Source organism: Anneissia japonica, unplaced genomic scaffold, assembly GCF_011630105.1.
Source record: "Anneissia japonica isolate Jap-2015-1 unplaced genomic scaffold, ASM1163010v1 scaffold3551_len20012_cov138, whole genome shotgun sequence".
Classification (NCBI taxonomy): Eukaryota; Metazoa; Echinodermata; class Crinoidea; order Comatulida; family Comatulidae; genus Anneissia; species Anneissia japonica.
The window spans coordinates 4,172-17,131 of NW_022743146.1; the positions used below are offsets into that span (position 1 = coordinate 4,172).

General features: G+C 34.5%; 1 protein-coding gene across 2 annotated transcripts; it reads left to right on the plus strand.

Annotated features, from left to right (window-relative positions):
* The first annotated feature begins 253 nt into the window (after positions 1-253).
* Positions 254-11,546, plus strand: LOC117119394 (sialin-like). 2 transcript variants are annotated; one of them, XM_033264193.1, is made up of 9 exons: positions 254-606; positions 1,198-1,303; positions 1,609-1,842; positions 2,694-2,781; positions 5,931-6,064; positions 6,629-6,778; positions 8,082-8,214; positions 8,726-8,964; positions 9,738-11,546. In XM_033264193.1, the coding sequence occupies exons 2-9, from the start codon at positions 1,226-1,228 to the stop codon at positions 9,942-9,944; spliced, it is 1,263 nt and encodes a 420-aa protein (XP_033120084.1). In that variant the 5' UTR covers positions 254-606; positions 1,198-1,225; the 3' UTR covers positions 9,945-11,546. The 2 variants fall into 2 exon arrangements, 1 of the variants encoding a protein (XP_033120084.1); XR_004447177.1 differs by lacking the exon at positions 9,738-11,546 and adding an exon at positions 9,441-9,682 and having other exon boundaries at positions 254-1,303; positions 8,726-9,044.
* The last annotated feature ends 1,414 nt before the right edge of the window (positions 11,547-12,960 follow it).

Below are 12,960 nucleotides of genomic sequence, written 5' to 3' on the forward strand. Positions count from 1 at the left end.
TTGGGCCCGTAGGCTGGAAATGGACCCAACAGTTTGTTACAGGCCTTAGCAGCAGCACAAAACATGACAAAACTAAGCCTCAGTCTGCTCGCTAACGTCACATTAGTCACATCAGTATTTGTGATGCTTTCAGGTATAGGCGGTATAATTATGCATGATGTCACTATACAAGCCACGCCCCTCCACTGAAGCGGACGTTGACTGAAAAACAAAAAGCCTAAGCCGGTCTTCCACTAGGCAAATTCTGCTCGAATCGAAAACGTCGTTCATGCGCACTTGTATTCACATTTCCATCGAAGTTTTCGCTTAAGCGAATTGGTAGCTCCGTTTCTACTTTTCGCGAAGCGATTGGCAGTTCGAACTGTTTCTACATTTTGCGATGCGGAAAAATGTGGTCAACCAATCAGAGCTCAGGAACCAAATAAATTATCCTAGCAGAAAACAGTCTTTAGAGTTGGCCTCTGTGCTGGATTGTGAAAAATGAAAGTGCTTAAGTAGGTAACTACAGGAAAGGCTGTACTTAGATTGTGAAAAAGAAAACAACTTTGAGCAGACAACTAAGCAAGACTGTGCTGGATTGTGAAGAAAGAAAGGGCTTTGTAGCAGGTAACAACAATAACGTACCTTCATTCTATGAATATCTCAGGAAATCTGTGTAGGCCTACAGTTTTAAGACCAGAATTGATAAGAGTTGCAATAGCTTTTATCAAATGTGTTTGTTCTAAAATGATATGTGATTCAAAATTGAACTTGAAGTGGAATCAGTTGTTGTATTTACCAGTACAGTAGACATTGATTGTAGAACATCGTGCATTGTCTTTAAGTTGATTGACTGGTTGATTGATTGATTGATTCATTATTTGTTTGATTGAGTGATTAGTTAATCTTTCTGACCCATTTTATTTATTGTTTGTATATACTGTTTTGTGCTAGGCCTTGAAAGTAAAAGTTGAATTGAATTTAATAGACAAGGCTGAGCTTGGATTGTGAATAAGAAAATTACTTGGAACAGGCCACAGTAGGGAGGACTGTGCTACAATTGCGAAAAAGAGAAAGTCTTGGACCCAAAGCAAGCCGCAAGGCTGTGTTAGAATTGTGCAAACAGTCATTGGAATCCGTCTTAGCCATCTTTACGATGATACGATATTTTATTGCGTGCACTTGCTTTGTGGCAAACGTCCTTTTCTATACTATAAGGTTTAATTTAAGTATCGCCATCACTGTGATGGTGCGTCACAACACAAGTTTGACTGTTGGTAAAATAGAGCTGCCACTTAACACCACAAAAAGCAACGACAATAATGTAAGTCAAGATTCACTATAGCATTTATTTAATGGTGGTATAACAATATAATGTTTCGTTAAAATAATCACAATTAAAGAGTAAATACATAGGGGCCTACATATCAGACAGACACGGAACTAAGAATTTTAATTTACAATCAAAAAGACAACCACTGTGATTAAAAGTAAGCAAACAATATTGTGCCGACGGCTAAACAAAATAATGATTATGAACAGGTTCTTAAAATGGAATTTTTAAAATAGAATATCAATTATTATTTGCTTGTGCTACTTTGTTTACTATTTAAAAAACATTAAAAACAGGTGCAAACTTTCGATTGGGATGAAAAAACACAGCAAATGATACTTGGAGCTTTCTTTTATGGTTACGCAATCATGCCGATACCCGGAAGTTGGTTGGCAGAACGTATAGGCGGCAAACGAATGATTGGATTTTCAATTATTTGTTCGAGTATTCTATCAATCTTAATACCATGGGCAGCAGGAGTCAGTGTTGGCCTAGTTGTGATATTGCGAGGTTTAGACGGAATGGTTCAGGTAAGTGCTCATATAAGAGCTTTCGATTTGTGCAACGACGCAACGCTAGAACGGAATCACTCATGCGTGAACGTCATACTGGGCGTCCTACGTTCTCTGCATACGTAGATTTGGCCAAATTGCGTCCTAGAATCCACGCGACGAGGAGAACTTAACGTTCTCGCATGCGCAGAAGACTTTAGTGACGTCGTTATGTTTTACGTCGAAAGCTCCCTCTTTATTCTGACTATGTGTTTATGGGTGTAGTAGGGACAATGATAGACTGGGTTCCAGTCCCTAATCTTTGTCTTAATCAGTCGAAATGCTTAAGAATAAATCGATTTTTGCACAAATGGCGTTCCATATTACTTATTTGCGTTCCATAGTATACTTCTGGGTAATTCTTATCAAAAAAGTTTCTCAACATAAACTGACGCTGGTGGCGCATTCCGAAATGTGCTAATACTACGAAAAATCCATAAATTAGAGACTTGTGGCAAGTCTAGGACAATGACAGTTGTTACTGTAAAAAATAAATTTCCTTGATCAAACACAAAACTATTCACTTATTATTACATTATATTAATTGTCCATGCTAATGGCGGTACATTATGTTTTCGTATACTTATATAAGTAATAATATAGTTTTAGCGGTTTATACCAAAGTCTCATTGGGCTCGCGGCGTGGAATAGCACTGCAACTTTATTCTCCTGGCGGTAAACCGGTGCACGCATGCTCACGTATGTCCACAATAGTACACGGGGTTAGCCCCTACTCTCACATGAACCAATTGTTTACACTGGGCAAACGGATTAGAGTCATTATTCAATAATAAAGGCCCTAAATAACCAAATCTTTTCCTATTTCGCAGGGAAATGTAATACCTGCAACTGTCATCTTACTGCAAAACTGGGCTCCGAAAGCTGAGTTAAATACCATAATATCAATTGCTTTTGCAGGTAAGAATTTGCGCTTTTGGCAGTTGTGTAGCAAGGTGGCGCAAGACATTTGCTGGGAACCTTTAATACAGAGTTTTTTTCTGACCATCTCGCAAATGTGAATCCATGGTTAATTTATATGTTCTACTTTTTAGTGTCTTATAAGCAGTATGTATGATTAAAAACATGAACAATTGAACAAACGTTAAATATCAAACAAAAACATCCGTCATGCTGATTTTTCAATTGCTTCAGAAATGCTTTTAAAAGGTATTTTACTGCATCGTACTGTGATACAAAGCATAAACACACCTGAATGAAAGAAAATAGCCTTGAGTAAATTCAAAAGGCACGAATAAGGTCATCCTGCTTTCAGTATAATTGAAGCAGGGGTTTGCAAGCAGGCTATAAAAATCTAGAGGTGCCATGATCATTTTTTTGTAACTCCAAACCATGAGGTTGTATAGACCCCCATCTGTGGTCCTTCCCTGGCCCCTCTATTTTCAATTCCTGCATCCACCACTGCACGTAATAGGTAAATTGAAAAGAACATAATCAATAATTATGGCCACCAAAACCTAATATTATTGAAGGGTTCTTAAGTAGGATTTTTTTCTATTTCTAGATCTATAAGTCTACTGAACAGGCCCGAAATGTGGCCCTGGGCCCCTGTCCATACCTACGCCATTGGATTTTTCCAGTGGCAGATCTAGGATTTAGCAAAGGGGTGGATAATAGGAGGTGAGAAGGCACGAGGGGAAGGGGGAGGGGCGGGTGGTTTTGGGAAGGGCATCGCCTCACATTTGAGATTTTTTTTGAATTAGTAGACTGCTAGACGATCTTAGGTGGCATCTGAAAAGAAGTAGGCCTAAGCTTAAAATAGAAAGTGTATGTTTTTCCAGAGTACACGAGAATCGCACAAACAAGACGAGCGACCATTATTTTATTTTTCACGGTAAACTAAGGGGGTGGCTAGCCACCCTATTCACCCCCTAGATCTACCACTGTTTTCCACAGGTTCGTCGTAAAATGTAGGGCGTCATTTTCATAGCATCTATAAACTTCGCTAAAAATCTTTAAAAATTTATAATTTACATTGGAGGTATTTTGTTAATATGTTGTTAAGGCGATCATACTTATTATTCAGTGAGTTTATTAGTCTCCCCAAAGGAACAAAGCCCCGGGAGGCTATTGTTTTTGCCTAAGATATCTTCATCTTTCGTCGTTGTCGTCGTCGTTGTCACTGTTTGGCCTTTGTTTGTTACTACGATAACTAAAGTTAGGTAAATCCGATTAATTTCAAACTTGGGATAATTCAAGATGGTAATAAGAAGAATGAGGTTATTAGTTTTTGGTAAGTGTGTGATATGCTAATTACTCATTTGCATAATTCATATTTTACTAATCAGGAAACTTAGGCTAAATACTATCATAATTACAAGTGAAATTGTAATATTCTTTTCATGTTGATGTTTTGCAGCGGCTTCCGCTTATTGAGTGAATAGGCCAAAGCTTGTGACAAGGTTACAAGAGCTTTTTTTGCGATCGTGAGCTTTTTGTCCATGAATTAAATTAAATCAATTTATTGATTAAAAAACATAAATTATTTAAAAACGCAAAGGAAAAAAAATAAATAAAATGGAAAAGGTTGATGTCCGAAAATGATGAGTGAACTAACCTAGATTTAGAGGGCCTAATACAAATATTGTTCGTACGTGACATTATTTATGCATTAACTACCATAAACCACTTCGCAGCTAAGTTACATTAAAATTTGTAAAAGTTATGAAAATAAAAGCATAACGAAAAAGGTACCGTATCTAAGAAACACCATCAAACAGTAACAGTAATAAATAGGTATTGAAATTAGAAAATAAAAAACCAGTACTAATTGAATTAAAGTTTGTTTTACTGTATAATGACAATTATTATTATTGTTATTATTACTATTGATTTATTTATTTAAAGTTGAAATAAGTAAAGGTTTAGCATTTAGGTTCCTGATACGTCATACGTCTTCGATTAACTTCAGTTACCAAACTTTCAGTAATCAAAGTACTGGTAATCAAACGTCTGTAAACATGTAGGCCTAATAAATACATTTTTAATTGCTTTATTTATAATATTATTAGTACGTGAACAATTAGAATTTTTATCTCCCTGGTATAACTATTACACACCGTTGCTTTTTGTAAGTATACATAAACATACTAGACATAACACATTTAAAAAGTCACTACTACTACAATCATTGGCACACTGGCATAGGACGATGAGTTATACTTCCGACGATGGAGAAAAGACATTAAGTTTTTTGTTCTAGTACTGCAATAATAATACAAGGTAGTCCATAGGCGTAAAGTAAATCAATCGTGACCCCATGCGCTTGAGCCTACTAGTAACCATTCAGATCTATAGCTTTGCCAGCAACTACAGTCAGGTCGAATAAGTGCCTACAGTCTGTTACATATTAAGTGACCTCCTTTGTGCCTAACAGTTGTATTTGCAATAAGAATTCCTTCCAAAAACACAATTAAGTCATCTTTACGTCATTGTATTCGTTGTTGATTAGGCTTCGCAACAAGCCATGGCAGCAAATAGCGCCACCAACCGGCTAGGCTGAGTCGTCGACAAAAAATCGCGCCCCCCCCCCCCTATTTCGAATTTCTGGACCTAGTTTGAGACCCTAAAATTGATTATATCAGTTTAGTGTAAAATTCTAAAGTTTTCGAAGCCTTTACCACCTGGAATCTCGAGAGCATCAAGGCGGCATTTGGCCACTTACAATACTATCGGGGTCATCAACCATGGAGATAATGGGTCGTTTGAATACCATGAGTTTGACTTTCTAAAATTGTTCATACGATGTAATATCCAAATGTAATATCCTTTCGGACAATAAAGTTATCTTGTATCTTGTATATTATACAGTTCCTGTCAGAAATAAGTATAGGAAAATAGAAAAAAATCTTAACCAAGAAATATCTTAATAACAAAAAAATACAAAGAAAAAAGATAAATACAGAAAAATCAGTGTGATTAATCCGTTCTCCCGTTTAGATATATTCATTTACATTCATTGTAGTATTCAACTGGGTTATATATTTCTATCATTATTATTCCACTTTTTATCGAACCGCTTTTCTACGGGGAAAATGGTGTAACGACAGGCAGTGTAGGCTTGATTTTGGCTTTATTTTGGACAGTGTTTGTATACGATACAGCAAACGAACATCCATGCATATCACAGAATGAGCTCGCCTTGCTCGATTCAAACCCAAGTCCAATGGAATCGGATATCAAAGTAAGTTTTTTTTTAAATTATCAAACCAATAGATATGCCAAAGCGAGTAAATATAGATGTATATGCAAAATATAATAACAGGACGTCTTCGTAACGTCTTTAATTAAACAGCTCTTTATATTAATCTTACTTATATATACATTTTATATCAATTGTATTCGACATTTTGTTGTATAAATGTGATATGTATAGTGTAATGTTACTTCATTTTAATAATAATAATAATAATAATAATAATAATAATAATAATAATAATAATAATAATAATAATAGTGTAGTTTTATATAGCGCACATATCCATCTAATGTAAGATGCTCAGGGCGCTTGATATGTGGACTAGGAACTCGACCAATTACTTTCTTCACCCCTAAGGGTCCCTTCGTGTCTGTGCTACCCGGTTACACTACAGGTGATGTCTGTTCCAGCACCGGGGTATCCCCCTACTCGTCTCGAAGGATATACTAGGTTCTTTATAGTGCAAACGTGATGTGAATAGTTTTGTTTTTAATAATAATGATTAACTAATATTCTAATCTTCTGTGTTTATTTCAAATCATATTTTAGATTAAATCCGTTCCATGGCTGTCCATTTTTACCTCGCCACCAGTTTTGGCAATCGTCATAAGTTACTTTTCATTCGACTTTGGCGTATATTTCTTCTTTACGGATATACCAACATTTTTGTCCTCAGTTTTAGGATACAATTTTCAAACAGTAAGTGTAAAGTTTACGCCTCCTTTGAGTACTAAGGTTAACTCTAAAGCTTAACTCTAGCAGTAAGCTGAAGAACAATATTATAGTGTAGGCAGGTCCGTAGGCAGGGAGTGCAGAGGTTGCGGACACCCCCTCCCCATTCCAAAAGGTCCACTTTCTTCAACCTATTACTTCACAAAATTGCTCCTAATTATTGCTAAATGCCATAGTATGCATTTCATTTTATATTTGCCAGCTCTTCAAACTGTTGATTTTTAATAACTGTGTTATGAAATTTGTTGGAATGATCAAGCTCCGGTGATTACAAATTGATCCATATGAACAAGTTATCTAGATGCCTACAGATGTAAAGGACATAAAACAGTGTACTTCTTCAGGTCCCTAAAAACACAAATTATTAAAAATTAAAATAGAAAATTTAAGAGTGGGTTTGAGAAATCAATTATAAGGCCCCCAAATCCCCACTCTAGTTCCCTGCTCCTGTACCCTCAAAGTCCACTTTTTTAAACCTATTATTTTACTAATATGGTTATTTTACTAATTATAGGGAAATGGGATTTTGCCAGTTATTCTAACCGTTGATTTTTAATACTGTGGTACGAAAGTTGTTTGAAATTATCAGCTACAGTGATTGCAGTGATCCATTATTAAAAATTTTATCTGTAGGCCTACAGATATGTAAAGGACGTTATTTATTTAGGTCCCTACGACACCCAAAATGAATGAAAATATAAATAGAACTTTTGGTTTCAGAAATCATTATATATAAGGCTTTCAAAATGCAGGTTTGTCGGACCCACTCACACTCCAAATTTCAAAAGTAAATTTTTTTTATAACTTTCTTAATTCAGTAAAAACTAGCTATAGTATGCATTGCATTATTCGCCAGCTCTTCAAGCCGTTGATTTTAATAACTGTGGTACGAAATTTGTTGAAAATTATCAGCTCCAGTGATTGGAGATGGATCCATTATCAACAATTAACTGTTATTTGCAGGCAGATGTAAAGGACATAAAAAGTTACAACTTTAGGTCCCTAACAACACAGATTAATAAAAAATCTAAATAGAATGGAAAAATTTATTTATAAGACGCTCTAAATACTAATTCGTTGGAGCTTCCGGGGGGCTCCGCCCACCTCTGCGGGGTCCTGGCCCCTCCCACAGCCAGAGGTTCGTTTCGCTCGCAAAACGCACCTCTCCATCAAAATCCTGCCTACGGGCCTGCTGTAGCGTTGATTATTATATTAAATACTCCTTCATTAACTTTTATTAATTTTTCTTCACTTTTTATTCGACTTACAGGTTGGTGTTTTGGTTCTCCTAATGTGTATATCTCAGTTTGTACCTGCTGTCCTATATGGGAAATTCATGGATTTTCTTATTCAACGTGAATATCTTAGCGCCTTAAATACACGAAAATTATATGCAGTTTTATGTAAGGAATTGTTATGTTATCTATTTTCATTATAAGACTGATGGAGGAGAGTATTTTTGGTGTGAATCACACCAACGAAGATTGAAAACTTGTTTCCAGTCGGGTCCTTCTGGTGGTAAATTGGGTAGTACACCAGGAGACAATCCCCTACTCCTTCCGAAGAGTGTACTGCGTTCTTTAACATGCACATGGGCCATAATTGTACACGGGACCATCCGCTTAAAACGTCTCATCCGAAAGACGGTGCACTATCGTAACTTGTATTTCAGCCCTCCAGCTGACAAACAAGGAGAGCTAGCAGCAATGTACAGTAATTGAGATATCTACGGTTCAGCGAACACACAGAAGCTATCACCTGTTTAGTCCGACAAGCATGCTTGTCTCATTATTTTAAGATTTCCCACAAATTACGACATTTCAATGTTTGAACTGTGTTTCCGTTAGTTTATTTTAATGAGGTTTTAAAACATTGTAGAATGCTTTTAATTGTTGTTTTACACTTTATTCAAAGCACTTGGAATACCAGCTGTCTGTCTTCTTGCTCTTGGATATGCTAGCAGTAATGAATACTTCATGCAGTTTCTTATTATAACTACTTTTGGAATTTATGGAGTAGGGAATTCCGTGCTTTCCAACCCGATAGACCTTTCTCCAATGTACTCTGGGATAATAACAGGTGTCGTAATGACGATATCCAGTACTGCTGGTTTTATTGGACCTTTCATTGTTGGATTATTAACGCAAGATAATGTAAGATTATTTATGTATTGATTATCCTGAAAATGTTTTTACCTTATTTATTAGGCCTATACTGTTAATGATACCAATAGGTTAGCGCAATTTATTTTAATGAGGTTTTAAAACATTGTAGAATGCTTTTAATTGTTGCTTTACACTTTATTCAAAGCACTTGGAATACCAGCTGTCTGTCTTCTTGCTCTTGGATATGCTAGCAGTAATGAATACTTCATGCAGTTTCTTATTATAACTACTTTTGGAATTTATGGAGTAGGGAATTCCGTGCTTTCCAACCCGATAGACCTTTCTCCAATGTACTCTGGGATAATAACAGGTGTCGTAATGACGATATCCAGTACTGCTGGTTTTATTGGACCTTTCATTGTTGGATTATTAACGCAAGATAATGTAAGATTATTTATGTATTGATTATCCTGAAAATGTTTTTACCTTATTTATTAGGCCTATACTGTTAATGATACCAATAGGTTAGAGCTGCTCTTTTATTCTAAATCTTATCTGACATCATGTAATTATCGTCAGTTTCACGCCAAAAATGGCCTATCATATGGACGGTCCGGTGGACCAATGTTAGCCACCAACTGTTACTACAAGAATGTTTCATGATAATATTAATGCAGAATTCTTTCAAAAGGTGGGTGTGTTTATTTTGCCATGTTACCAGAAGTCTTACAATTTTTTTTGAATTTCATACGCTATTATTGAATCCTAAGCATACATTTAGATATATCAATTATATTATTTAATTCCATTTTAACTTTCAGAATGTGTTGGGACAATGGTCCATAATGTTTACAATAACTGCCGGCATCCAGCTTTTTGGGATGATTATTTATCTATTCTTTGCGCAAGTTGAAGAACAGGAGTGGTCATGTACAGGAGCGGTTATGCATAATGGTCAAAAACAGGAAAGGTCAAATCTGAAAATAAGTAATGACGAAGAGAAAACAAGTTTAATTAATAAGAGATAATGCAGTTACACTAAAACTTGTTTGTTAAGATTTTAGCGCCAGACGCATGCACCAATCCGAAAGCAAATAGTGTATATTTTTTACTGGGTGTAGGCCAAATAATGAGTGCTTAGAGGCTCTGTTGGCAATGAGCGCTATGTAAGCCTAACATATTATTATATTAAAATATAATTTTTCCACTAACACGATTTACACATATTGACAGAGGAAGAACAATACATGGCAGAATTCATTATGAAAAAAAATTGCATTAGTACAGTTCAGTATAAGGTAGCAGGGTGATAAAGTTTAAAACTAGATCAATGTTTAACCGGACAGTGTATCGGTGATATCATACCGCTAGTTAAAAAAGTCAACAATAGATTGAAAATAATTGCGTACCGGCAAATTAGATACTTCAAGTCTAAAACAAAACAATTATCATGTGTTCACTGGGGCTCTCAGTCATATTGGCTATGCTATCACAAGTTGGTATTGGGGAGTTATTAATACTAATAAGTTAAGATTACAGTTTGTTCAAAACAAAAGTATTCGTTTTATTTCAAAGAAAGGCTCATCATTTTTTTGGTTATAAGCCCACAATATTTACAGGAAAATTTTACAAAACTTAGTCATTCACATAATAGTAAAATTTAATAATAGAATTATAATAAAAAAGATTTAATCTTTTTAAATTATAATTCTATCATTATTTGGAATAATTTGTTCAATAAGGTTAAAACTCAAAATAAACTGTTATACTTTAATTGTAACGTTAAACAATTTCTGATTTGATGGGTCTGTTAATACTGTGTTATGGTCTTGTTTCTGTTGTGGGGACATCTACGGAAAAAAACCTCGGTCCTTATAAGTCAAGTCCTTATCCCCTGCATTCCTTTCTTATTTTTTCTGTCAACTGAATTTTGTTTATGTCTTGTTTTATTAATTGTATTGTGATGTATTGGAGTTCCATAAATTACAAACAAACATTTGCGTTCAGTAGTGGTGCAGTATGCAGCAGGAAGTGAAACGCACCACTTCAGTGAGTGCCGCTGATACAAAGGCATATTTTCACTAAATAATAAAATAAATATATAAAGTGAACTTGTGTACCTTATCAAAATTTAAATCAAGCACTCCCCAAGGTGGCTGTCCCCTTGCTTGCTCTCACTGGTGTCTTCCCTGTCTTTATCTTAACTGTTGTAAACAGAGTCTTATTTAGAAGGTAATTTGTTTTTTGTTTACAATTAAAATAATGACTTAAAGTATTTCAAAAATTATAAAGAGGTGGCAATATTCAATACTGTGCTGTAAACATAATCCTGTATCATTACATATTTGTGCTTCACAAACATTGACTGATTATACATTACGTACTGACAGCCTTACGAAATATTGTCTATGGCCGGGCCTTCCAACTAAGAAAGCCCTTTCGATATTGTTGGTAAGTTTGGTTTTAAACAGCATATTTATTTATTTTACCAGCATAAAATTTCGGTCATATATTCAATATTAAAAATTTCAGTCCCATTCTCCGTTTAATTTGTGGTTTACTGATTTGCATCTTAAGGTGGAACTCGTGTGGTAGTTTAGAAAATCATTAAAGTTGACAAATAAATGAAACAAAATGAAAGTCTTTTAATTGAATTGATTACATTTTATTACATTTACTTCAGTATTTGTATTTTTAAAACATGATAATACTCGAGCATAGCTAGCCCTCTTTTATTAACATCTACAATACATAATTACTACACTAACAATATTGCACAACAAAATAATAATGTTCCATATACTCTTTGGCCACATACTAAACAAATGCAAATATATATATTTTATATACTGTAGTGTCAAAAGTAATTTCAAGCTATCCGTCGGTTATTCGTTAGACCATAATACAATTTTATATAAATTGAATATACAATGCATTTACAAAATGTTGTTAAAATTAAATTAAATACTACTATAAAACAACGTACCGTGTACATCATTTTAGCTCAACTTAGCTTTATTTTACATTATTTTATTTTCCAATATAAATATAACAACCAATCCTGCAACAAAACTTACTTTCATGAATGAGGAATTAAAACAATATTGATTTCAGTAAATGTTGCCGTTGGAGTTTTGTCCATTGTAACCGTCCGTTGACCAATTTAAGACTAGCGGTGGTGAACTTGACCATATAAAATGCATAGACAATAAACATCTTTCTTTAATAAACAGCAAAATCTGGAATTTCTACTTTGGTTTAAATTATTAAACTTAGGCTACATTTTTTTGTGACTTTAACCCGTTGTTTGTTAATTAAATAATTGTATTTTAAATATCACCAAGTCAACTTTTCGTGGGGTAACACTTAATAGTAATTTAAACAGCAAATTTCACATTGACGATCCGCATCCGTAACTATCAAAAGGCCCTTTTCACTCCAAAGTGCAGGTATGTGTAAACAGGGGTGGAGCATGTCTGGAACAGTGTTTTAGTTCCAATTCTAGTATATGGTACTCAATGTATATTTTCACATGACGCTTGCATCTTTGAAAAAAATACAAAGTAAATTATTAAAGGCAGCAAGGCATCTTGAAGTACGTCAATTTGAAATTTTAAATGTTTACAAAGTCCTACAGCTAATGCTCTATTTCGGTCCTAGTATATTTACAGCATTTCATCACATCCATTTATTGTCAATTCATTTTTATATATATTTTCAAAATTGTGTGCCTATTTAAGTAGGTGTTATAAATAATAATTTGCATTATTAGGTAATTCTATCTTCTAGGATTATATAGATGCTAATGACTACATTTACCTCATCATAGACCTATAAATATAGTGTGGATTACCCAACATATACAGTAGTAAGAAATGTATTGCGTAAGTAATTTACCAATCAATTAAAATCAAGCACCGAATCATTATTAATTTCTTAAGTACTAAATGCAGACCATTGGTTCATCACATCACCCTCTTTTTTATATATTGTGTTTATACGAAATTATAACCCAATACTTGGAGCATAACAAAAAAGAGATAT